The sequence below is a fragment of the Melozone crissalis genome, unplaced genomic scaffold, assembly GCF_028551555.1.
Source record: "Melozone crissalis strain CALT ecotype California unplaced genomic scaffold, PUWL_Pcris_2 ptg000042l_1, whole genome shotgun sequence".
Lineage (NCBI taxonomy): Eukaryota > Metazoa > Chordata > Aves > Passeriformes > Passerellidae > Melozone > Melozone crissalis.
The window spans coordinates 57436297-57462536 of record NW_026535820.1 but is presented as its reverse complement, the minus strand read 5'-3'; the positions used below and the strand labels follow the sequence as shown (position 1 = coordinate 57462536).

The following is a 26240-nucleotide window of genomic DNA, read 5'->3' as shown; positions in this document are numbered from 1 at the left end:
AGCTGTCCTTGTATTTTTTGCCTATCCACCCCCTCTTTTTTCAGCAGTTGTCTTTCTTGCAAAATTATTTTGTATCCTTTGTGTCTGTAAGAGGCTTCCTGTTGTATTTCAGCAGTACACGGGCCTACTCTGTCAGAGAGACAGAGCAGGCGGCTGCCTACGGCACTGGAGCTCCAGGAGCTGCAACTTGTTTTATGACTATTTAGTTTATAAGCAACTTTGTTCTGGAGGAAGCAACTGTTTTCATTTGCCTACGGTTGCAAAATCTCTTGAACTGGCACTGGTCATATCAGTAACATCTTCGAAACCCATTTTATCTCATTTAAATGCAAGAAGAAGAAAGTGCAACCATCACAACTAAATTCACACAGATAGTTTAAGCAAAAACCTTTAACTTATTAGCAAGATCTCAATTGTTCTATGTTAATGTCAATTCTGGGACAAGAAAATGCATCAGCATGTGTGCCTCACTCTCCATGTGCACGTCAGAGCCCCCTGTGCAGGCGTGAGGGCAGCAAATGGGGGACGCACTGCAGGCCCCTGCTGTCATGTGTCTCAAGCTGTGCCTCAGTGCTTTTATTTCTTAAAAGTGCCGTGATGGGTATCAGAGCTAGTCCTGTGGGTGAAGCTGCACACTATTCTAGCTGAATTTATTACTTTCCTTTGCTTGGGTGAAGCAAATCCAGAAAAGAGAGATTTTTCTGGGGACGTGAAGCTTGTGCAGTTTCCACCTCTGTGCATATATCAGAGTGTATTTATTTCTGCCTGCGTTTTTCCCTCCCAGTATTTGAACCAGTTGGTCACTTCCAAACCTTTTTTTTTTTAACAGGGAGCAAGTCTCACAGGTATGACTTCCCTACCAGTTTTATGGAAGGGGGCAGTTGAGCAGAGCAGACAAGCATTATTAATACCTCCACCGAAGGAAAAGCTAATATAGAGTTTGACCCTTATTAGCATCAGAAAAGCCATAGAAAACCAGGATTCATTTGGTTCCTCTCTTACAGAACTGCTTAGTTTTTTCATTTGGCCACTGAGCTGAAAAATTACGTAGTCATACAGTCCTAATTAATAGATGATCCCCAAAGGAAAGGAAAGAAGATGGCTCAGAATTTATATAATTGTATATTTAAAGCATTTTGTGCCTGAATAACCTGTTGGTCACTCTTGTGGTATGTGTTATTTCATATTATAAGGCAACTTTAAAGGCAACATTGGTGGTTTGTTTTTAAAGATATAGACTACATATTTTTACCTTGCATTTTGGTCAATATGAAGTTGTGATCCATGAACAATTTAAGTGATGATATATGAATGCCATAAAAAGTAATTTCTATTATATTGTTCTTTGGCAAGAACCAAAAAATTGAAGTGCCAAGTTTTACAGAATTTTAGTTGTCTGACCCTGGTGCATGAACCTTCAGCACTGAATGTTTTTAGATACAATTTGTCCATTAATCCATGGTTTTCTAGACCAGGTAGCCAAAATTATTTTTCCATATGGAGTTTGTTGAAGCTTTATCAAACCCATGCTGAGGTGTACTCTGCTGCTGAATGTACCCTTTAAATTATCATCTCAGTATAAAAACTGCAGCTATCTGGATGGACAAATACAGATAGCAGCAAGGCACAAGCAGTCAAGCTAATACCGGGGAGATTGTTTTAATTACAGTCCAGCATCTGCAAATACAGCCTGTGCTGAAGTGATTTAAGCTACAAGGAAAGCATGATTCTCAGGGTTAGGTACATCCAAAGCAATGAAAATTTTGATGCCCATGCTAACAACTTCAAGCAGGAAGTTTTTAATTAGTTTAGCAATCCATTAATGAATTTTCAGCCATTTTATCCTCTGTGTACAAAGTAGTAGAATTTTTGACTCTGACTACTTTTGTAGAGTGAGGATTTGGTTGCTTTTCTTTTGGTCAAGTATTGCTCTGGAGCATGACCTCAGTCCTCCAACCCATGATCAGTTCAAGCAAGGACCAACCTGATGCTGACCAAGTTTGAGAAGTTTCTTCGCAAAGACACTGCAGAAGGAGCAGATCAGCTGAACTAACCCTCTTCTCTCCTTGTTTCCAATGCAGACAAATTGGCAACTGTGCTTAAATGAGCATATGTATATTTTAATCAAATATTTCTCAAATCTAAATTGTAATTTATCACATTATTTTTCAGAGTTGCTTCCCATGAAAAGGTTTTGAAAATGCTCTTTTCTTTTTCTCTTTTTTGACAAAATTTATGCTGAGTCCAGTGTCTTCCACCAAAATTGAGTAAACTTGATATGATTCCTCACAAAAATAAGAAACACAAAAAAGAAAAAGTATATTTTGATGAATTGCTTCATGTTTATCTTTCTGAACCAAATAGTTTTACTCCCTTTTTGACTATAGCTCTATCCTGAATCTACTGACTTCCCAGGATGTAAACTTGCAGTGCTCCTGTGAAAGCAGTAAAGCAGCTGATTTATACCAGCTGAGCATATGGCCTGTTGTGTACAGCACAGCGTCAAGGGGAGCAAGAGATGCTCCATCTTCTGCTTTTGGCAATGTTTCTTTTTCCTGTGCTTCCTGGGTTTTCTCTCTCCTAGCCAAACCCTTAATGTTACAGTAAATTTAAATGTAAATATTGTTTTGTTTTTGCAGTTAATAGTTGTAGGTCAAATCACTTTTCATTAGGTTTGTAAAGTGCTACATGAAGGGATGTGTACCCTAAGGTAATGGTTTGAGTTGTTTATATCCACTGTACATTTCCCCCAACATGATTTTGAATTGTATCCTGTTGTAATTAAATAGAAAACCCACCCTACTTCCTGTGTGTTGGTGGCACTGAGGTGATTTAAGTACTCGGGAGGCTTAACAATTAAAGTCATTAAACAATGAGCAGTGAGCAAAACTGGAAATGTTAATAGCCTTAGTTTTATCTTTCCTTTTCTGGTCTTCATTAGAGAATGAAAGACTTCAAAGGAGGCTGAGGGAAAAAACCCTCTCTTTTAACTGCTTTCATGTTGTAGGATGGACAAAGAGAAGCAAATAACTAGATATGGCAATTTCTTTAAGAGATAGGCACAGAGAACTATAAAAGCTTACACACAGAAATATGAAGCAAAACAGATAGATGTGGGCAATCTGATATCTGTTATTTTTAAATGATCCTAATGCGGAGACATGAGCAAAAATAGTTGTTATTACTTATGATCCAAACTAGTACTAGTACTATAGCAGACATTGATGAGAGGATCTAAATTTTTTTTAACATAGCATGATCAATTAAACTGAAAAAAGACCAAGTTTCTCTTTAAGGCTGACTTTATGAATGAGATTTTTATTTATGTGGTGCATGTACCCTTTTGTTCTGCATACGTTACTGTAGTGAAATCAGGGGAGTGTTGTGGGTGAGAGCAGAACTGGACCCTGTTAATTAGACAGGAGCTGCACACATACACCTAGGGAAAGGAATCCAATCGTTTGTGATGAGTTGAAAGGAAGATGAAATGCTTGCTGTAGCTTCACCTAAAACTCCCATTCAATTGCAGTTATTACTCCTCTTCCACAGGAAGGAATGCCAAAGTTGTTCCAAATCCCAATCCCTCTAAGATTAACAGGTGAGCAAAGTCCCAGTGGAAATGTGGATCATGCCTTTTAAAAACTACATAAGGAACTAGCTGCACATACTTATTTGTACCTGAATTCAGATGTTGCACTTGAGGACACTTTTCCTGGCACTGGCACTTGGCGCCTGTCAGTTGTCTTACTGATGCTGTTCATACTTTAAGTGTTGGTGGGCCAAACATGCTAACTGAGAGGGTAGTAACCAGTGAATGAGCTCCCATTTGCTGAGAGATAGTCTGCCACTTTTGTTTCCAGCAGCCCGTGTCGTCAGTGAAGATTTTCCGGACGCTGTAACGCCTGTCAGCTCCAGTAAGGCATGTGACCTTCACAGGGAGCTCGAAGATGAAGAGATTCCTTCATATATCGAACAGTTTGAGAGAGATGTTCAGAATGACATAATTCTGCTTGGCAGCTTTTCACTGGAACAGGTCAGAGTTAAGAACTATTAGACAATTTTATCACTTGCTTCATAACATGATGCTGACTTGTTAACCTTGTACACCCCAATTCTATTTCTCTGCCTGGTGATACTTATATTGAAAGAGGAAAGGATAACCATTGTCATTGGCATGCTTTATGTGACTGGCACTTTGCTAAGCTAACAGCAGGACCTTTATCTTTGTCTCCATTTCAATATGAATAAAAATAGATTGCCTTCATGGCTTCTTTCCTAAATAGTGGAGGATCTCTGACTGCTATGTAGTAATATTGCAATTGAGTTTCAATCAAGAGACTAAGTCTAGGACATCTCTCTCTGCCACATTTAACAGAGGCTTATTCATCAGTGAGCAAGTTCGGATTGGAGCCCAGGGAGGATTTATGAAGCAATGTTGATTGTACGGAGGATAAGATTATTTCCCCATTATAAATCTGTTATGTTTGTCAGGGTGGCAGAGCTTTCTAAGCTTTTTCTTTTTGTCATTCATGGCATGAAGAGACAGGTTCTGGTTCATGTTGACAAAGGCACAAGTTTGCAGGGCTGAAATGATACTTGTGGGCACCTAATGACCATTTGTCCCTTTGAAAAATTTCATACTAAGACTAGAGGACAGGAAGAGAGATTAATTGATGAATCTATCATTTTTAATTAGCAACATGAGAACAGCGCACTGGCTCTGATGGGCTTAAAATAGGTTATCCAGTGACTGATGGTGATCTAAGCTTTCTTTTATTTTCAGGGGAAGTTTTTAGATTTTTTTTTCCCACTGCAGGACTAAACCTTATCATTGCCTTCTGCATGATGGTGAGGGACACAATTCTCTTCCTTACTGCTTTCCTCTAAATCCTGTAGCTATATTTCATTCCTTGTGACTTTTTAATAGCTGTATGCATCATGCATGGAAGGTGGTATGGGTAATACTGTTCAGAGAATGTGAAATGGAAAGGAACTGTGAGGGAAAAGGACTCAGATGGTACTAAGAGCCTCATCTGCCTCAAGGGACTGATGGAGAATGAACCTGGGAATAGGTGAACAGAAAGTGCTGCACCTTTCCAGAAGATTATAATGTGTTGAGAATTTGCACTTTAACTATGTTTGGGGTATTCAGACACCCCCAAAGCTTCATGGGACCTAAAGGAACACAAGAGATGTGTCAAAATTTTGTTTACCCTCCCTCTAAATATGGTCACATGGCTGATTCTTATTTGGAATCTTTTTGGAGGTGTTCGGCAGAGTTTGTTTCCTAGAAACAATCTATCTGGTCACCCCAAAACTATATTCTGCTTTTTAACTGACAACTACATGTGTAAATTTACATACAATACAATACGATAGTGCTTTTCTTCCTTATATTAGCCCAAAAGAAAGGGAATCCTCATTTAGTGGTATTGATTGAGCTGGTCTACCATGAGTTTTCAGAGAGGGACTCATTCTTTACTTTGCAACAAAGAGGTCTTGAGTCCCTGTGTTTTAAGTCCATTCCTCACACATCTCTAACTTCAGTTTTTCATGCCCTGCTAGGGAATTTAGTCCCACTGACACAGTATTAGCTGTCACATCTGCATTCTGCAATACAGAGAGTACGACGAGGATCCCTGTAAAATCTGTATTGTCTTCTAGCTCAGTGATCTGTACATCCACCCCTTCCTTAAAAGACTACAGAAATGTTCAAACAGTCCCTTTGAACAGAAAATAGAAGAGCTGACATTGGAAGTAGATGCTGCAAACATCATGTCATTGTATTGGGTTTACAAATTTTGGTATGGTGGAGGTGGCTACGAGGGTGGTTTCTATGAGAAGCTGCCAGAGTCTTCCCCCATGTCTAGCAGCTCCATTCCCTGGTGGCTTCAAGATCAAAAACACTGCCCAAGGCTGAGCCAATTAGAAATGGTAACACCTCTGTGATAACGTATTTAAATAGAATAAAAAAGCAGGCAGACTATTGCACAGTTGTAATTGTAGCCAGAGAAGAGCAGAGTGAGAATATGTGAGAGGAGCCGCCCTGCAGACACCAGGCAAGGTCAGTGGAGAAGGAGGGGGAGGAGGTGGTGGAACAGAGGTTCCCCTGCATGGTGCAGACCATGGTGAAGTGGCTGCGCCCCTGCAGACCAGGAGGACCATGGGGATGCAGGGATCCACCTGCCGCCCAGGGAGGAGCCCACACCAGAGCAGGTGGATGCTTGAGAGGAGACTGTGATCCTGTGGGAGGCCCATGCTTGGACATGGTCCTGGTGGGACCTGCAGACCTGTGGAGAGGAACCTGTGCTGGAGCAGGTGTCCTGGTAGGACTTGTGATCATGATGGGGACTCACACTGGAGCAGCTTGTCCTTGAAGGACCGTGTTGTGTGAAAGTGTGACCCTGGAGCAGTTTGTGGAGAACTGTTGCCATGGGATGGACTCGTGCTGAAGAAATTAATGGAGTACTGTGTCCCATGAGAGGGACCCCCAGCTGGAGCAGGGGAAGGACTCCTCTTCCTAAGCAGTGGCAGGAATAACCTGTTCTGCCTGATGGTCTGACAGTAGCCCCCATTCCCAGTTTCCGTGGGCTGGAGTGGGGGGAAGTAGAGCTGGGTAGGAGGGAGAGCGGGAAGGAAGGTGTTTTTAAGGCCTTATTTTTTTTCTCATTATCCTGCCCTGATTTTGTTAATAATAAATTCAATTAACATTTCCAATTCTATCCTGTTTTGCCAGTGAAGATTTTTAGCAAGCAATCTCTCCCAACCCTTATCTCAACCCATGAACCCTTCATTACATTTTCCCTCCCTTGTCCTTCTGCAGAGAGGAGTGACAGAGGGCTTTGGTGGGTACCTGGCATCCAGCCACGGTCAACCCACTACAGCCCTATTGTATTCCAAGACCTCTAGCAATAATGTGAGCCTGCTAATTCTTGTTTAATTGATCTTCTTTATTCTTTAATGGACCTCTTTACTCTTTGATCCATGAGTATACCCCTGCAGCATTGCAGTGTTGATGCTTTTCCACAACAGCTACAGGTTCATTGTTAGACTGCTGCCATGGCCCTCAGAATCTGTTGCTGCTGACTTTGGGATGCTTCCAGCTTTTGTTGCTTGAACGTATATTTATTGGTTTGTAAAAGTCTCTAATTTTGTGCATGGCATTTACTTCTTATTCAGTAGAAAAACTCTTCCCTTGTCTCTGCAGGTTTAGTGAGTAGCAGATGTACTTTAGCCAGCATAATTTATGATTAGTTAATTTAATCTGCCATAATGACATAAAGTGAGCCTGAAACAAGCTTCTATCAATTTTGCCATTAGAGGTAGCATAATATTTTCAAATGTCTACAAAACTGAGTAATTAACCCTTGGGCTGGGTAAAGGAGTCTAACAGACATCTCCCTCACATTCCTTTGTTTTGACAAAATGAAAAAAAAACATGGGAGCCCAAGGGTTAAAAATACCGGGGAGATTTTACAGTATGTGAGACTGGTTTTATAAGTGAGGTTCAGAAACACACTTGAGTTGCTGCTGTTTCTTTTTAGGCTGCCAAAAATTCTCTCCAATGAGGCACCTGATTTACTCTGGAGCATTGCTGAAAGTGTTGGCATAAAAATGATAGCTATATATCAACTATCTATCCCTTAGCTTGTTGTTTTTCTCTGCTTTGTAGCATTATAAAAAATAGGTGACTTTTTTTAAACAGCAGCTCAGTGCGTGAGATGACCATGATTCAAAGATTTTGAAAGGGCAGATGCATTTCTCAAAATAATATTTTTTGGAAAAAGGGTTTATGTTAGATTTTAGCTCTGGAACTTTAGGCTGTGTTGTTTCTTGCTTCATGTCCTGTTTTGTAAATGCAGAAAAAAGAGCTGAGTTTGGCAAGAAATGCATAAAGGGAGATCTGATAGATTCTTGCAAAGAAAGCATTAAGCAGATGTCAATGTTCTGTTAACAAATACATTAAAGAATATTAAATTTGGAAAGCAGTGCTGTTTTGTGTGACCTGCCATGTAGACACAAGGATTTCAAAGGCCCCAATGACATTTGCTTTCAATAAAGAAAAATAAACTCTGTTGCAAGAAAATCAAAACTTGAGACTGTGTTGTGGTAGAAACTGAGGAGGTACAACCAAGGCTGGATATTCAGAGCACCACAGAAAACCATTTGTCATGAGACAATGCAGGGGCACATGCTTAGGGGTGGAAATTGATCTTACGGGGTAGAGAAATATGCAAGGAAATACCTGAAATAATGCTGACTTACCGTGTTTGCTTAAAAATGTGGTGCTCTCAAAACACTGCTGAAGTTGGAGCAAACAGTGATGATTGGAGTGAGATTGCGCTTGATGAGCTTTTGGCAACATAATCTTGCTATACACTAATTTGAATTCCATGGAAAAGTACTACTAACTCTAGAATTTTTAGCTATTTCTGAACTGAGATAATAGAAGCGACTACTCAGTATTATGTAGGTTCTCTCAGAAAAAAATTAATAATGGGGTGACTGAAAGGATCAGTACTGCCCCACAAACCAAGAACATCTTTCCTGTTTGCCCACCTTCCTCCTGCAACTCGGTCAGTATTCTTTACCAGGGGCAATTTGTTCGCAGCCTCCATCTCTCTCTACCAGTTTCAGCTGCTACATTTACCCCTCTGTGCAGGGCATAGAACCTTGCAGGACTTGATCATCATCACTATATAATCAGTTTTGATCCATGACCTCCCTGTGAATTACTCAGGAGCCTCTGAATGTAAAGTGCAAGTTTTGCTCTTCGGTACCAGCAGCTGAGTTATAGTAGTAAGAAAGGAGCTATTTGTTGCAGGTGGATAGTAATAAAATGTTGTCTTTCATCAAAAGATTTACCTTTTGGTTAAACAAAGGTTAATGCCTCAGGGTATTAGGTCTAATACTCTTACAGGGTCATTATCATCACTGCTCTGACTCCTTGCCAAGTCACAGAGATCAATTTATATGATGATGGAGAGATCAGTTTTCCTTTCATTAACAGTGGGTAGAACATGGGTAAAATTTGGTACTATGTAAGATGGTAAATTTACTCTCCAATCGTGAATTTAACCAATGGGATCAGACCTCAGTTGGATAAACATCAGATAAAACACCAATGCACATTTTCTTGCATGTTCTACCCCGTTGGATAATACTGTCATAGAGTCATATCACAGAATGGTTTGGGTTGGAAGGGACCTGAAAGGTTTTTATATCCTGATGGTAGCCACAGACCTTCCCTCATGGCAGCTTTAGCCTACTAAGCATTGTACAGTCCATTCTGAGTATAACCCTTGTGGGAATATACTCATCTAAGAGCAATGCAGAGTTGAAGGTGACTTTTTATCAGCAGAAACTTACTTTTTGTCATTTACCAGGACTTTAAATGAGGGTCATGTGTAAATTAATTGGGGTGGGGATTTTTTCCTTGTTTTCTTTCTTTTTTCTTTTTTTTTCTGTCCTGAGAATTACAGGTCAAGAATACAAAAGCTGAACATGTTTAATTCTCACTCTATCTTAAAAGTGGGTGACTTCATTTTAGGCAAGCTACCTATATGCTACATACATTATTTGACTGTCAAAGCATTTCTAAAGTCAGTTAGTGTAATGGTTTCCATTTCATTTGCATGATATATTAGGAATTATGGCTATCTTCTTTAGCACATAATTTTCTTTTGAAATCCATCATTAGGCTGAGCCCACTGAATTCATTATAGGTAGCCTGTTCTTTTACTTGTGAAAAAAAACTTACAGAAGCCTATGTTTGGGGGCAAAATAAAAAAGGTGAACTTCCCAATGGTTGGGATATTGGGCTTCTGCCCCTTGGACTTCTGATTTCCTGCTCAGTGAGAGCCTGTGGCCCTCAGATATGTGTCAGCGCCTGGGCAGACCCATAGTCTGATGTAGAAGCCATACGTGTAGCACGAGGACTTCTCCACCCTGTAGGTTGGCAATCCGAGATTTCTAAATATCTTCATTCTATTAGGCTTGTTCCTGTGTCCTCAGTTGGAAGCCTGGGAACCTTCCAAATTTCTGAGGTTCCTACCTTATTGCTTCTGGGCACTCAGATAATTTTTTGTTTTAAAGGAGCTGGGGGGGGGGGGGGGGCGGGGATTGAAGACAGAGCATGGAAATTAACATAAACATAAACAAAATAATGGAAAAAGATGTTCTATGTGTTTGTAAATAGTCTGTTGCTGTGTTGTCACAATACCCCCACTATAGCTAAGCTGCCCTTTTTAATTGTGGCACTTTTTTGATTGCTTTGTCCAGGAATTATATGAGTTTAATTTAAAATAAATATTAAGAGTTTTATTTAAGTAAATATTTAAATGGAAGTAATGAAAATCTTCCATATTTCCTATGTTTTTCACTAAAAATTAATTCATTTAATTTTTACTGTTTCTTTCACACTTTAAGATCAGAAGGGCAATTAAAGAACTGAAGTAATTCTTGATATTCTATTGATCTGGAACAATGATTCCTACAGCTGCTGTAAATGATGATACTGCATTTGCTGCGGCTTAAGGTAATCTGACTGGTCAGCTCTCTGGCTCATTATCCCACTATAAACTCCAGTAAGGAAGTCCATTTCTATGGTTCAATAAACAGAGGCAATTGGAAAGATTCTTCAAAGAGAATTAGTGATTGCCAAATCCTGATGAAGTTTAAGAGACTTCATCAAGCACTGACCACCTGTTAAAAGAAGGAAAACTCAGATGAGGATTGTAAGGAAAGCATCAGCATTACTGATGAATAGAGGCACAAACCTGCAAAAAAATAAGTACAATAAAACCAAATGTTTAATTGCTCATGTATTCTCCAGAATTTTTTTTCCCCCAGGGGTGTTTTATTTGTATTTTTAATACATTTGGAGCCAAACTGTAGTCACGGATGTAGCTATATCTACCTTCAGTTAGTTGTTGTGGCAGGGGTACATACCCCCTAGCAGCATTAATAGACTACATAGATTTTGAGCTGTAGATAAAGGAATTGCTCTATATGGTGGAAAGTTTTACTTCTGTAGTCCTTAAGTAGAGCTGAATTTTTTGAGTGGAATCTGTGCTGTATGGCACATCTGACCTTCACTTCATAGAACAGATTAATTCAAGTGGAGAAGAGCCAGACCTCTGGAGCCTGTCTAGTCCAACCTCCTGTTCTTGAGGTGCATTGGGTTTTTCATGTGTAACCAGACTTTTTAAGGGCTTTGGAGTTCACATCAGTCTGCAAGTGGGAAATATAACCAGTAGTCTGTAAGCTGAGAGATGTTAAAATACTGTGAAGCAGAGTCCAGTTGAATTACATGCCTACTTATTTATTTAGTACAAAGCTGAAAAATCACCACTGTTGTTCAGCCTGCTGGCAACCTGTTAGCACAGTTGGTTTCTCTCATTACCGTGCAGACCCTTAGACAAGATGCAGTTTTCAGAACTAGGTGGTTATGATGAGAATATATAATAAAGTCAACATGTTCACTCAAAGATACATCAGCAGAATATGATGTTATTATATAGTTGCTCATATCAGCATTCAAATCAGAGAAAGATCCCAGCTGAATATGTGAAACAATTTCCTTTCAGCTGAGACTTGGAACAGGATGTGGGCCAGCAGGAGGAGGTCTGTTCTTTACAGAGAAAAATCATTAGGCATGGCAACTCATCATTGCCACTGTTGTATTTAAGACAATCATACAGTAAACCGTACTTAGTGTTTTTTCCATTTCTGTAATTTTCATACACTAATTGTAAGTGAACATCTCTCTTAATTATAAAGTGTTCAAATATGTCTGCACACTAGAAACAGAAGATGATGTGAAAGGGAGTACAAATGGGAATTGTTGGATAAAGTTGAAGTCTGTACTTTTTGATTACAATTATAATGGAGGCAGATTTGTGAGGCAATGCTTTACTGACAGTCAGAAAAAAGAACAGGGACTCAGAAAGATGAAATAGATTGTAACCTCTGGCCTGAACATGATTTTTTTGGGCAGCTGTAACAAGTAAATTTGTTGCCATGACTCAAGTTTTCCCTATCTGCAAAACAGACCTAAAATTAGATACCTGCGTTGTGGAAGAGTAAGAGGATTAAAGGAGTAAAGTTTCATGAGAGACTTTGAAAAGGCTTTACAAATAATAAAAGCATTCTGTGCTGAAATTGACAAACATTTTTAAATTGAAGAAGAATGGGGGAAAACCACAATAAAAATGTCAGTGTTTCCGATTGGTATTTCCTTTCCGTTTCCCTTCAGTTGTGTCCCGATCTGCTGTCAGTACCCAAAAAGTAGAAGAAGGTTGCAAAATCCTGAAGATCATTACGTAGCTTATGAACACTTTTCCATTGTTAATGTAAACTATTCATTTTAGATTTATAGATTGGCATAGTTCACTTTGGTTTTCAGTGGCATCTCTCATGCTGAATGGCTTTATACTGGAGGGAATGTATTCCCTAATAAAATGTGGTTACTTTCTTCCATCATCTCTTGGTAGCATATTCTGTTATATTTTACTGTTTAAAAGTTGCTGAATCTTAGTAACTGATGATTTCTACGCTAATCTGGAAACACCTGAACTTGTAGAACTTTGACCGGCTAAGAGGTTTCTGCCTAAACTCTCTTAATCACTGGCAAAAGACATTTCAGCATTACATGTTTTCAGTGCTTGGCTATGGTAGTCAGATGTTCTCATAAATGGCCTTGCATTCTCTTACAATGCTCTCTAGATTTTGATGAGGATACCAAAGGTTTATGACCTTGAAGCTACATCATCTCAGCTGTGAAGTAGGAAGCATCTGAAGGAGCACCTGGTGTTCTGAAGATACTTCAGGTGGTCTCTCTGTCAACAGCAGAAATGAGAAGAATGAGTTCTCTGTTTTGAGACTGGAAAGGCAAAATCCTTGTTTTGCAGAAGTTGGGTAGCCTTGCAGCAGTCAGAGCTAGTCAACGAAGTTTTCTCAATGCCTCTTAAGGAAAGTGATTCAAGTTCTTTTAATTTGTTAGTCCAGTCCTATCATCTTGGACCAAAATCCTGAATGAAAACATCTCTAAGTTTTGAGAAAATTCAGGTCCTTGTTTATCACACCTACTTTACAGCTGGATCTAGTTTCCATATCTGTTCAAAATTAGTGTCTTTGATGTAAATTCTTATAAAAGCATTCACCTTGATAGCAGAATACTACTTTCCTCTGTTGACTGGTAACTCAGTTTTTGCTGCATTATTAGAAATAATGCAGTGCTTTACAGATTTATCAAAATGATCAGCCTATAATGTTGTCACTAAATGTATCTGTATCACTCAGTGTAATAGGGCTGTAGCACGACTAAAGTAAATCTCACTTTATGTTCTGCAGTATCAGTTTTAAAAGAGAGTTTGAGTTCTGTTACAAACACTCAATTGTCTAAGTTTTTAATTTGATTCTCATGAACAGTAAATTAATTTTCCGTTTGAAAGGGAAGTCAGGGAGGATTTGCTTTGTTGCCTTTTCTCTTTCTCTTTGAAAAAACATCTAAGAGTTTGTGGTGCATTTTTTAGCAGAGTGCACCATCAATAATACTACTATGTGTCCAGGGTTTGGCACAACTTTTCTTTCTGGTTTGTGGCCATCTCCTTAACAAGGTCACACAAATTCCATCAGGTAATGAGTAGTGCAATTTTCAGAGCAAGTCTTATCCAGCTCCTTTAGTCTTTGCTTCCAATGAAGGGCACTCCATTTAACTTACCTCTCCATGCCTCCCTTCCCTGTAATTGCTCTCTACAGTTACCATGGAGCAGATACGCCTTCCAGAACTTCAGTTTGCCTGAAAAGAATGTTAACTTTTCTTGCAATTTTTTTTTTTTTGTTGTTCATCTCAAATGTTTCTTCATTTTTGAACTTGTTTTGTGGTGTACAGTGCATTACGTATTGAAGTCACTGGGAATGAATCTCCAGACAGCAGCCAGACTGTGAAGTAGGAGAATTAGGTGGCATCAGTGGGACTTGAGATCTGGGGTTTTTTTCTAGTCTTGCTGATATTTTGCTCAGTGAGCTCTCCCTTCTCCCATCCGTAAAAAAAGAGTGGGCAGGATTTCCATCACTGAAAAACATTTTAGGATGCAGAGATGGAAATTCTAAGTAAAATATTTTAATTGGATATCTGTTTAAACCTAAAAGAAGTCAGTACTACCTGCACTGTGATGTACCAACATGGTGTTTCAAGGAGTGGAACAAAGGGGAAGCACCAGCCCTGCGTGTGGGATTGCTGTGGGCAGCAGGAGGCTGCTGGAGACCCCACAGGTTGTGTTTCCATGCTGCCTCTCCTGCACCCTGACCTGGCGAGGAAGGCATGCAGGAAGGCGATCCCCTACAGCACTTGAATGGAGTACGATTTTCACCAAGGCCACTGCTCCACTGGCTGTTTTAAATTGCCATGGGGAGAGCTCCTCAGCAGAAGGCTGTGATAGACTAGGACTGACCAAAAAGCTGTGTGTGTGTGTAAATGTTTTCCCTAAATGCTCCATTTTTGCTGTACAATAAAAGCCAAATTGGTTTTGCTTCAAAGCTTTGCTGAATTTTGTGGGCTTGCTTTCAAAAAGAAAGGATGTGTTTGGGCAGGGTTTTGTTTAATTTTTCTAATTTTTTGAAAAGTGCTGTACAACCAGATCCTGCCATTTGTGAAGTAGTTTCACGCTGAAAATATCCAGTCAGCATTGATTAGTAGTGTTGAGTCAGGTTCTTGTCTTTGCAGAAACAGTGTGCACCATTCTGTGTGTCTAGGCTGAGCCCAGACTGAAAGACCTTTTCAAGGCCTGCTCTTGATAACATGCTCTGAAATCAGTAGATAGGCCATTTCTGTAATCAGACCTCAAGGTAGCTGATGAAGTAGAAACCAGGAGAGATGTATGAAGGAGCTGGCTCACAGCTACAGCAGAGCCTGGTATCACGATGTGGAGTAGGACAAATTGCTGCTGTGATTGAGCCCTTCTGCCTCCAAACAACTCCACTTTTCCCAGTACCTCCTGGAACAGCAGCTCGCAGATTTTAGCCACTTATTTTCCGAAGGGGCCCTCAATGTCTATAGGGAGTTGAAGCTAAACCACATTTCATGCCTTCTCGTTGGGAACGCCCATTGTCAACAATGGGTCGTTGTCACAGTCCAGACAATGCTGGTGTCGTGATGAGAAACAAGTGCCTTGCTATGTGTGCCATGGTACATGCCATTGAGAAAAGCACTTGGTTTATTCCAGTAAAGCTCTGATTCAAGGGACATTGCAGAAATGTCTATTCCACATTAAAAAAAAAAAAAGAATGTGGGCTGCTCTGTTTTTGAAAACTTACACATTTTTTTCCTCTATTAAATTGCTTCCTGGTGATGGAAATGTCTGGGATTTTTTTTTTCTACTGCATCTACTTTCCTTTAGCTTGCACACCCCTGAGGTAATTAGTGTAGGTTAAAATTTACATAACTGACTTAGGGGTTTTGCAAATAGGAAAGATGGAAATTTATTCAGGGTGGTGAATAATTCATTTTAAAGCGAGTTTCCTGTTTTTTTAATCATGTAGAAGATGTATTACAGACTCATAGAGGTTTTCTGAATAGGACCTTGAGCACTGAATTTTTGATATATTTTTTTCTTAGTATAGGTAAAGAAATATTAACCATGACTCATTGCACTTTTCCTGTTCAATAAGATTTGAATAAACTTAACAAATTTATTAGGTAGATGATAGAGCTTTTTAAAAATTATCATGACACACTGTGACAAATATTTTACTAGGATCCAGAAGAAATAGTTTTAAATCATATTCCCATTGCCACTTCAGAGGCAGAGATGGAAAACAGTGCAGTTCATGCAGAGAAGCCTGATTCATATTTTCTTTTGAATATTCATTATTTAATTAAGATTAGGAAGATAAACAAGGGGATTGGACAGCTGTGGGAGTCTGGTGATAAAATAAATTTTTTTAAAGAAAACTTCTTTACTACTGACTCAGTGTAAACCTGGAGTGGTAATGTCTGAATGTTGTTACAATGTTATGGCTACTTGATATTTTACATGAAGTGGGTTTGCTATTTCATCTTATTTCTTAATCTAAGTAATCACCTCAAAAATAGCTTTCACAGACATCACCAAGAGCTACGTCCAGGAGAAAAAATGTGAACCAAACACTATTCCAACTTTCTGAACTTTGGCTTTAACTGCCTCTGCCCAAAACTGGAGACCTCTTGCCATGTTCACTGGTGACTGCAGCTTGTTGGGCTGTGGGGAGTGTCACAGAGTGGCTCTGACAGCCCTAAATAGACAGTGACCAGCTCTGCTGGAGCGGAACCCAGAGCAGAGCCAACTCCCAGCCCTTCCTGGGGATGTAGTGTGGGTGGTGATTTACCAGCCTGGCGAAGAAAATCAGTGCCAGTAGGGATGGGAGAGAAACGGGTCTGGCACTAGAGAGTCCTAGTAAATTTTAGCCAAAAACTGTCCAGGAGCAGGAGGGCTTGGTTCACACCAGTGGAGGGGCAGTGGTGAAGAAAGAATTGCCCATGACACAATTGCAATATGGAAATCTGGAAGGTCTCATTTTGAGCTAGTTCAGTAATGCCGCCTTTGTAATTGTTTGTATGTGATGCTTGACCTGGAGGATTTGTTGCATCTGTCTGAGGATAGGTGTTGGGTCTGCCAACAAATCCCACTGTTCTTTAAGGCAACCATGTTGTTGCTGCTTTAATTTTACAGTGTAAAAAAAGTTACATTAAAAGCTACATGCACAGGCTTTTGTTGGTTTTGTCTGTTTTTACACTCTGACAATTTTAATTTTGGAAATAAGTAGGATGCTTTGCCTTAGTCTTCAACAGACATTTCCAAGCTTCCTTGAAAACAGCCTGAAATTTATCAAAAAATTTGAGAGATTTGGAAGAAACAAGAGACTTTAACAGCCAGATATGGAGGCCTGATGGGGAGTTTTTAGTAGGGAGACTCTTGCATTGTCTCCCTACTAAAATGACTTTTTGCCCTTGAGGCTTGATTAGAGTAGAAGTGGAGCATAGTTTCACACTGTTTAGATGACAGTCTAGGGTACACAGTAGGATGTCTTCTTCTGTATTGGTAGTGTATTCACATTTTATGTTGGTCTCAGGGACACTCAGGAAAAGATCCAGACCTGAGAAATGCCCTTGAATGTTCAGCAAGATCTCTGAACAGTGCAGGTCATGGGGAAGAATTTTGTTTTCGTGAGTGCATAGCCCTCAGCAGTTATTGTTATGAATTTTTACACAGAGAACCCAGCCTAATACATGCTGATGCTAGCTTCTAGATGGAAAGACTTTTTTCAGCTTGCTGTGCAGGGGAAAAATAACTTCAAGCCCTCCAGCTTCATGCTGGAGAGCTGCAGAACTGTTGGGGGAGAGGACTGCTCATGTGAGTTAGCCTCCCACGTGCTGTAACCTCCAAAAAAATGCCAGTCCTTCTCACCATACATTTAAAAACTTTTGTGGTAGGACAAGAAAGGCATCGCGATTTGGAGCAGATTTCAAGCAAGGCTTTAAGATGTGAGTTCTGTGGTCTATGCCTAACTGCTTTGTGTGCTGTTTTGTTGTGTGTGTGTATGCAAACGCACTTGAATGTATGTATGCTTACACATGACTGTCTGATCAGGTCTTGCAAAAATAAGGACTGTAGGACAATACCGCATACAAATATACTTTGTATCAAAAAACTTTTAAAACAAGATGAGAGCTCAGTTTCGCTTGGAAATAATGCAGTAAATATTGGAAAACACACAGGGGGAAAAAAAAGTTATGGAAAAAAAAAGTAATAAAGTAATGGTGGCTTAAGTTCCTCATTGCTTCTGAAAAGCTTCAACCAGAAGACCTAAGGCAAACCTTTGGAAAATTGCACATTTATAGCTTTTATTTCTGTACACTTGGAAATAAATTCTGACTTCTCTTTTTCTTCTTGGCATGTGGGACTCAAAGCACAAGGGAGCTTCTCACCACAAGAAACAAAAGTGGAGAGCCAGGATTCATGAACTCTTTCAAAGGTATGTCAGATAAAGGCTACTTTGTAATTCCATCTAGCGTGCTTTCCTTCTAAAGATCTTTCAGTTCTTTACAGATATTAATGAAGGGAACTTCTCCCAAACAAAGGACCTCAGGACTAGAAAAATTAGGCCTGTACATTTGAAAGAAGTCTCTGTTTTGGATTACCTCTGTTTTCACATACCCAGCTTGGACTGCAGCTTTTAAGTGCTACACACAGTGCACTTCAAAAGGTGACCAAATGGCTTGGCCCAGCATCCTTCATCCTTGCCTCTGAAGTAGTCTTAGAGAGTGAAGGAAATAGGAATTGGAGCAAAGTTTTTGCAATCAATGACCTTCAGATAAATACATGCATCTAATTACCTGTAAAGAAATGAGCAGACAAAATAAAAACCCTCATGAATAGAGCAAAGGAAGCCACGTTCTGCTGTGACAGCTGATGAGCATGCTGCCGAGCATAAAAGAGGCCTAACTTTGCTGAATAAATTACTGTCTTCAATCTCATACTCAGAGAAAGGAGAAAAATGGTGCAACTAGGAGAGATCAAATGTGGTTATTTAAATGTTTGATGTTCAGTAATGAAAACTGTTTACCTTCATAATTGTGTATTAGCAGCAAATAAAGGCAATAGATACAGTAGTTTAAAAGTAATAAAATCAACCACAAAGTGTATTTAATTTTAAATTGAATTGCAAGCAAATGGGCGTCCTAATGAACCCCTGTGTCAATGCAACTCTAACCAAATTAAGTGAAATAATTTCCATCATGAGAAGCGAAGTAAGTACAAAGTTCCAAACAACTTCTCTCCTTGAGAATGCTTTAACTTTTCTGATGTTTCAGATCTATGAGTTAATTGGAGCCATTCGAGAGTCATCTTTTGTTATACTTCTGTTCAGGACAGCTGGACCCAAGTTGGTGTGATTAAAGCTCAGGAACAAAACTTCAGATATGGTTGACCCTGTGCTTCATGTGTTCACTTCTTAGCACTTGAATCTTGTCCTTATTTTTCGTCAGTCCTGGCTTGGGCAAAATTTCCATGTACTTCATTGCCACTAGCATCCACACAGACCTTCCAACTGATTCAGTTATTGCTTGGAATTTATGTGATACAATTCTACTGTAGAGGGATCTGGAAAACAGTTTAGCTATGAAGCAGTGGTAATTTTGCTGATAATATGTAAATATGTCCATATTCAAAAGAAAAGAAATAGGCAAGGTCTGAATAGAAACTGCTTTCTGAATAGAAACTGATTTGTAGTGATGTCCTGTGATCTTGGGGGCAAGAGCATCTGTTTCAGAAGAGGGGAATTTGAAACATATGTTACCTAAGCAGTATGCATGCATGAGTTGGGGATGTTTAGCGTGACTGTAATTTTCTTAATGAAGAACCATGTTGCATGTTAATCTTTACAAATGTGGAGACATCTCATATAACCTAGCATGCACAGGAGGAAAATGGGAATGATGGCACTGGTATTGAATTTTTCAAAAGCAAGTCAGAAAATACTGAAGGAATGTTTCAGAAATGCAGTCCAGAGAAATGTTGTTGATTTTGAGTCTTGATTTGATTCTTCTCTTTCTTTCTTTTTTTTTTTTTTTTTTTTTTTTTTTGACTGAACACCAAGTGATAATATTTTCTTTTGTGGCTAAAGACTTAACAGATTGCATTTGCTTGGGAACCTAAGGCTGCCTGTTCTCTGATGCCTGTGTTGTAGACATCTTAGTCAATCCTGCATTGCAAGTGCACCTGATGCCGTGGTTTTTCCTTGGCTCCTTGTAGCTCCTCTCAAGAAGCTGCAGAGAGTTTCCTTGACTTCCAGCATGGCTCAGGGCCAGCCTGCTCAGCCTCCACCTTCTGAGACCCACCATGTCTTTGTCTGTGCCGTCCCTAGCTCCACCTGCAAGTGTGGCTGGAATACCCCCAGCACTGGTGTGACTGACTGACCCTCCCTGGCCTCCTAAAGCACGTTGTGGAAGCAAGAGCTGACGTGTTTTGAAGCCAGCAGAGCATCTACAGATGTTTTTACTTAGGGTCAATAATATTTAGATGCTGATGACACTTAGGAACAGAGGAATTACTCATGATTCTGTGTCTGTTGAAAAATGGGATGGGATTGCCAAAGCATGCAGCTTTATAGTGCTCATTGTAAATGACTTAGTTTTGCATTTGCTCCTGCTGTGTTCTAGGAATGAGGCTTTCTCCATAGAGTACTGTGCCTTTTGTGTATCCTGTGCACTAAGAAGGGCAGCATTGGGTTATCCAGTGTTGGGCTATTCTTGCACTATTTGCTGATATTCTGTGTTGCTATAGTGACCTTTCTTCAAAAACAAAAACCCAACAACTTTGAGTTTATATATTACCCCCCCCCCCCCCCCCCCCCCAAATCATTAAATACAAAAGAAGTTAACATGTGAAAAACAAGGAAAGTTCTGTGGTTCACATACACCTGAAAGTTTGTGTATGTGCATGTATATAATTTGTATATAGAGCTCTTGTCCTGTATATATTGTGAAGATTTATAAATTATGTAAGATATACATATAAAATTACAAGACTTTTTTGGAAAAAAAAACCAAAAAGAAAAAAGTAAAATTTTTAAAAACAGAATTAATTATTTTTAGTGGTTTTGAGCAACCTAGGCCCCAAAGAATCAGTGTTTTCCAAAAACTTGTCCAAGTTTATTGAAGCTGTCAGTCAGTTTTCAAGGTGGTGACAGAGGCAATGGTTTCCTATTGAAATATCCTTAACCTGGATCCCAAGTCCCAAAGCCAGACAGAGTTGATTACAGACAGGCAGTGAAAGCTGGGGTTCCTTAGATCGACCTGTGACACAGACTGACAAATACTGGTCTTTTTTTTTTTTTCTTTTTAATGCTGCTTTTTGAAGCCTAGATCTTTCTCTGTTTTAGCACATTCTTGTTTCTCCTGGGTGCCCTGCAAGTCCTATGGTATGTTCAAGGAAAACATCACACTGTTGTATTTCCAACAGCAAGTGATTTCTGTGTGTGCATTGTAGTTAATTTCTTTTCCATTCTTCTTCCTTTCTAACCTGTGCAGAGTAAGAAGTCAGCTACTGAAAACAGAGCAGAGTGGAATTGAAGAAGAAATGGTAGCCAGCTTTGGTAACCTTACAGATGTGAATACTGGATTAAATGGAGCAGCAGGACCTCGTGGGAAGGTGAGATTCTATATGAGTGCTCTTTTCCCTCATATGAACTGCTAAATCACTGGATCAATTGCATTCCATTATTGCCTTCTGTTTTGTTTTGTTTTGTTTTGTTTTGTTTTGTTTTGTTTTTCTCTTTTCATAGTTTAAGAGGATGGAATTTAGCAGTTTCAAAATATGCTTTCCAGCAAAAGTAACCATATGCTTAAAGAGAATGTCTAAAGCTATTAATGATGAATCATTTGGGCATGGCAAGAGTTCTTCAAAACAGTTTGTCAGTGCTGGCCAAGCAAAGTCTTTCAGCAGGAGATGAGACAGCTATGCCACCATGCAAATGAGACAGGCTTGAAATATGATGAATCTTCTATCTCCTTTTCCTACTCGACTGACACTCGCTTTGAGGAAGGTTGTAAATGCAAGAGAGATTGTGGTATAATTCCTCAGACTGGCGTTTCTGCCCCCCAGTCACTATTCGATTATCTTCCAAATTGCTGTGTTTCAGAGAGATAAAGATTTTTTATGGCTTGCTGACTTGAAACAACCAGAAGAGCCAGAAAAGAGATGGCTAACCGGCCATGCATAGTAATTCCATTGGTAAATGACAAAATCTTTGTTTGTATGACATTTCCAAAGTTACTACAGAAGATGAATCTAAAATACAAAATGTCACATTTGGCATGCAAAACTATCACAATATATTTCAGTATAAAATTCATAGAGGCGTTTAATTTAGAATGTGTTTAATAACGAAGGCTGCCTGCATCAGTAATCCTGCCTTGAGGTTTAAAAAGATTGTCTTATTTATTCATATAATGTTAATTTTTTTATATACGATTCAGAAACCAAAAATATTAAGGTTAAATCTTCATTGTTAATTAAGATTTTCTAATTAAGCTGAAAATAATTGTCATTCAGATTAGTTGTTAAGTATGGTTTGTGTGGAGAAACAAAAGAAGTTTAACAAATTCAACTGTTTATTTAACTGCTTAATTTAATTCCAGAAGCTTTCTATCTATATGGAAATATGCTATCTCTTCCAAAATAAATCCAAGACAGGATTAAAGAAGAGATTATTAGCTACTGTGAGACCACTAAACCTAGTAGTCAAGGTAGCCATGTGATTCCTAAGTGTGGCATGGGTTCTGATATCCAGTTGCATTAAAAGAAGACCTAGCACTAGTGTTTCCTCAAAATATGCAAGAAATTGATTTCTTGGGGAAAAGAGAAAAAACAATTCTGATTTTAAACACTATATAATTAGTTATTGCAGAAAGGGTTTCATCCATTCAAATCAACATTGGAGCCTAACTGGGAGTCCCTGTTGTGCGCCAGACCCTGCAGATTGCATTTGGGCAGCACCAAAATATCTTCTGGTACAGTGGGACAGACCCTATACCATTATTCAGGGAAAGTTTGGTAAAGGCCATGCCGTTGTGCCTGTTCCCCTCCACAAACCTCCACATTGGCAAGCTCAGCATACAAGGAAAGCACCAGAAAAGCATTTCCTTACTAAATATTCTGAAACTCAGACAACATCTTGTCAACAGCAAGTGGCAGATGTTTTCTTTTGTCTGGACTTGGAATAAAGGTGCCCGTAGGGAGTTTTTATTAAACTCTACACGTGTTGCACTTTGATTACTATTTTTAAGAGAATCTGATTATGATAATCAGAAGGTGAAAGGATAGTCTGCATGTGGCACAGCAGTAATAGCTTTGACAAGGTTAATAATTAGTATAAAAACATGGCCTGCCGTGTTCACTCTGTGCCTGCAGCCTGCTCATCACATCATGTATTGTGCCAGTCTTGAAAAGCAAGCTGTATTTTTGAAGGTATAGTTTTCCAGTTAATTCTGCCTCATTATTGTAGGGTAGTGTCTTCTGGTGTCATACTTCACCAGCTCCACCTCCCCCCGAGGATGCTGAACATTTTATTAGTAGTATTTATATTGTTATTTCTTTTATCTGCCATCTCTATGACTTTTGACCTCCCTAATTGCAGATCCTCCGTAAGCAGGAGGTAATTGCAGGTTGAACAAGAAGCGTGTTGTCTGCTTTTCAGTAGTTATTTTCTGGAAGAAATTTGTCCTTGCTAATTGTATGGTTAAGGTGAGCCCAGCCCAGATCAGTAACTCTGAGCCTTCTCCCTAGGTTGACCGCTCCAAGATGCCACAGCCACTAGAAATTCACCTCAGATGCCTGAGGGGAGTCAAAGATAAGGTCCCTAAAGGCCTCTACACTCTCAAAGTTTCTGTCCTCAGCCGCTTAGGTGGTGCCTTGGTGGAGTGGCCTGAACTGGAGGAGCAGCCTCAGGCCAGGATGACACGGCCTGTTAGTCATGGTGGAAACTTCTACAACACTGAAATCTACTTTGGACAAAGTATCCAGACAGTAAGCAACACTTCATAAATATGCTGTCTTTGCTTTGAAAGTTAAAACACATCCGCCCTTTCTCCTTTAGGCTTATATATTTAATGCATTCCATCATTTTAATAATTTATTTAATAATCTAAGGTGCAATTTAGGAAGGTGCATTTTTTTCCCCCCAGGTTAACCCTCATCACTCACTTTAAGGGTGCCAAACATACGCTACATCATATAGTGTTGTCAGCTAATTTTAAATTTTACTTTTATTCTCTCTTATCTATGCAGCTTGTCAGCTATGTAATTTGATTTCTGTAAAGTAGCTTTAGAATAATAAATGAATGAGTGGGTGTATATAAACACATGAATGCCCAAATCCTTCTGTGAGTTTTTAGCTCCATTGACCCCCATTTGCCAAAAAAGCAGCATTTGGATTATTTTGGAAGGAGCCCAAACACTTGAGGCTCTATTCTGTCTTTTGCAACTGAGGCACACATATTTTCCTGCCTAAGCACGCTGTGCATGACAGGATTGTTGTGTGTCAGTTGCTCACTGTTGTAGCTAATGCCTGATGCTGGTTGGAACACCGGTTTCAGATAAACTCTCTGGCACATGAAAGCTTCTTTACAGTTTGAAAAACAATCTTCATCTCTCTCAGTGTTTTTTTTTTTTTGTTTGTTTGTTTTTGTTTGGTTTTTTTTTTTGGTTTTTTTTTGGGTTTTTTGTGCATGTTATGAGGCATTGGTAGAATGAGGAGTCTTTTCTGTTTTCAGTTGTTTATTTTGTGGTATGACCTGAATGGTGGATTTCCTCCTCCACATGTTCTGTTGTGTAGATCCAGAGCAGACAGACAGCACCTATCCCAAAGAGCTTTCAGATAAAACAACTTTTATGTGTGGCACTAATGCCTTCAGTTACTTGCAGATAGATAATTTCAGATGTTGGGTTTGTTATACATAAAGTTGTGCTAAGTCACATTTTCTGCTTTTTAATTGTTTATCACCTGTAATTGATAATGAGCAGAGTCTGTAAATACAGCTATTGGTGCAAAAGGAATTGCAGGTATACAGAGGGAAACTGTGAATGGGACTTTCACATGATGTTAAAACAAATCCAGGCATCTGTCAGAGAAATCACTGAGCTGTGATTCCCTCCCAGGCAGAATGCACCCATCTGGGTCACTTTCCTTGGAGTACTGTCATGAAAGGAGACAACTGGGTGTTAGGGCTGAAGGATTCTAGCATGTCCTGCTTCTTACTTTCAGCATCACATTTCTCCTAGGTCTTTGCAGATTTTGCACTTTCAGATTTGCTTCCAAGTTTTCTTGGAGCTTCACAGGGGACATTTAATTATCATCTTCACCAAACTTCATTTTTAGACTAGTGAACTGGCATGCAGGAATTGGGCAAGTTCCCTTAAAATATAGGAACAGGAGAAGTTGGATGCAATGACCTTCTGGTAATCCCCTATCTTCATTACTCAGTGATGTATAGCAAAAGCCATAATTTTAGAGAACCCTCTTCACCAGCTCATTTTGGGGACACAGGGTATGTTGTACCCTGGATGACTCTACCTTTCTGCTCTTCCACCTTGGCAGTGGTTCAAAACCTTAAGGTATGTTTGAGAAGAAACTTTTACTGTGTGTGCTGAGACATGAGGCAAATTTTACGCTTCAGATGGTTAGCATCTGCCACAAGACTTAGGGTAAGTAGTGAGGTCTTAGTGGTGACCTCCATGTGAGCACCTGGGTTTGAACAGAATCTTACACACAGCACTGCTGCACTGGGATATATTATGGTGTGAGAAACACAAGTGCTCATAAATGAAGAATATGCTTTTGTTTCCACTGGCCAGAATAATAATAGGAGTTCAGTGTAAACATGGTGAAAATGAAGACATGCATGCTTGATATTGAAGGAAAGCCTAATTTTAACTAATATATTAGAGAAATTGTTCCAGAACACTACATCCTTCCAAAAATAATAACCCTGTCATGTCAGCAAAGTTGGTGTCAGCGTGGGTTACCTGCTGCGTACAGAAAGTGCTGGTCATGTAAGTTAGATCTGCCTCAGGGCTAGTCTGACTTGCACACCCGACCTTTCAAAAATGTTTTTTGTTCATTAATCAATGTTCTTTGCTCCAGCTTGCCAGCTTCCCCTCTTTCCGCTCCTTCATTGTCCTCCTTTTTAGTTTGTCAACCTACCTCCCCCAGTAACCTCTGACTACATACTAGACACAGGCTCCTAATAGCTCCAGTTGAATTTTATTTATCCTTCAGTAAGGCCAGACAGTCACACAAGCCATTTATTTTTTTTAAGTTATGCTGAAAGAAACATATATGAACGCTTTGGATTGTGGTACAACACGATTGCTGTTTCAAATGACTTTTTACGATTTTATGAATAGCAATGAACTGCATGATCTGAAGGGAACTTGTTTTAGACTCAGCATTTCTAGGATATTTTCATGTATTTAGTTTACGTAAGTAGGCTTTAGGCTTTGATAGATTAAGTCGGTATGGTTTAGGCAAAGTGAGAGCTGTTCTGAAGTTTCACCTACATTATAAAACGAACTCAATGTGAATTTGAGATTAAAAAATTGTGGTATAGGTCAACTGGTGGTGAAGAAGCTTTGTTCCTAAAATTCCAATATATTTTTGCACTGCCAGTTTTTTTTTAGGTCTGGAATGGAAGTTGAGTA

General features: G+C 39.4%; 1 protein-coding gene across 1 annotated transcript in view; it reads left to right on the top strand.

The window, feature by feature from the left end:
- The window catches only part of LOC128942772 (uncharacterized), a 159197-nt gene that overhangs the window by 22195 nt on the left and 110762 nt on the right, over nucleotides 1-26240 (top strand). The window contains exons 6-9 of the mRNA XM_054285451.1: nucleotides 3861-4033; nucleotides 17951-18015; nucleotides 21071-21191; nucleotides 23328-23567. Coding sequence (XP_054141426.1) covers nucleotides 3861-4033; nucleotides 17951-18015; nucleotides 21071-21191; nucleotides 23328-23567 — 599 coding nt within the window. The remainder of the gene's footprint in view (nucleotides 1-3860; nucleotides 4034-17950; nucleotides 18016-21070; nucleotides 21192-23327; nucleotides 23568-26240) is intronic.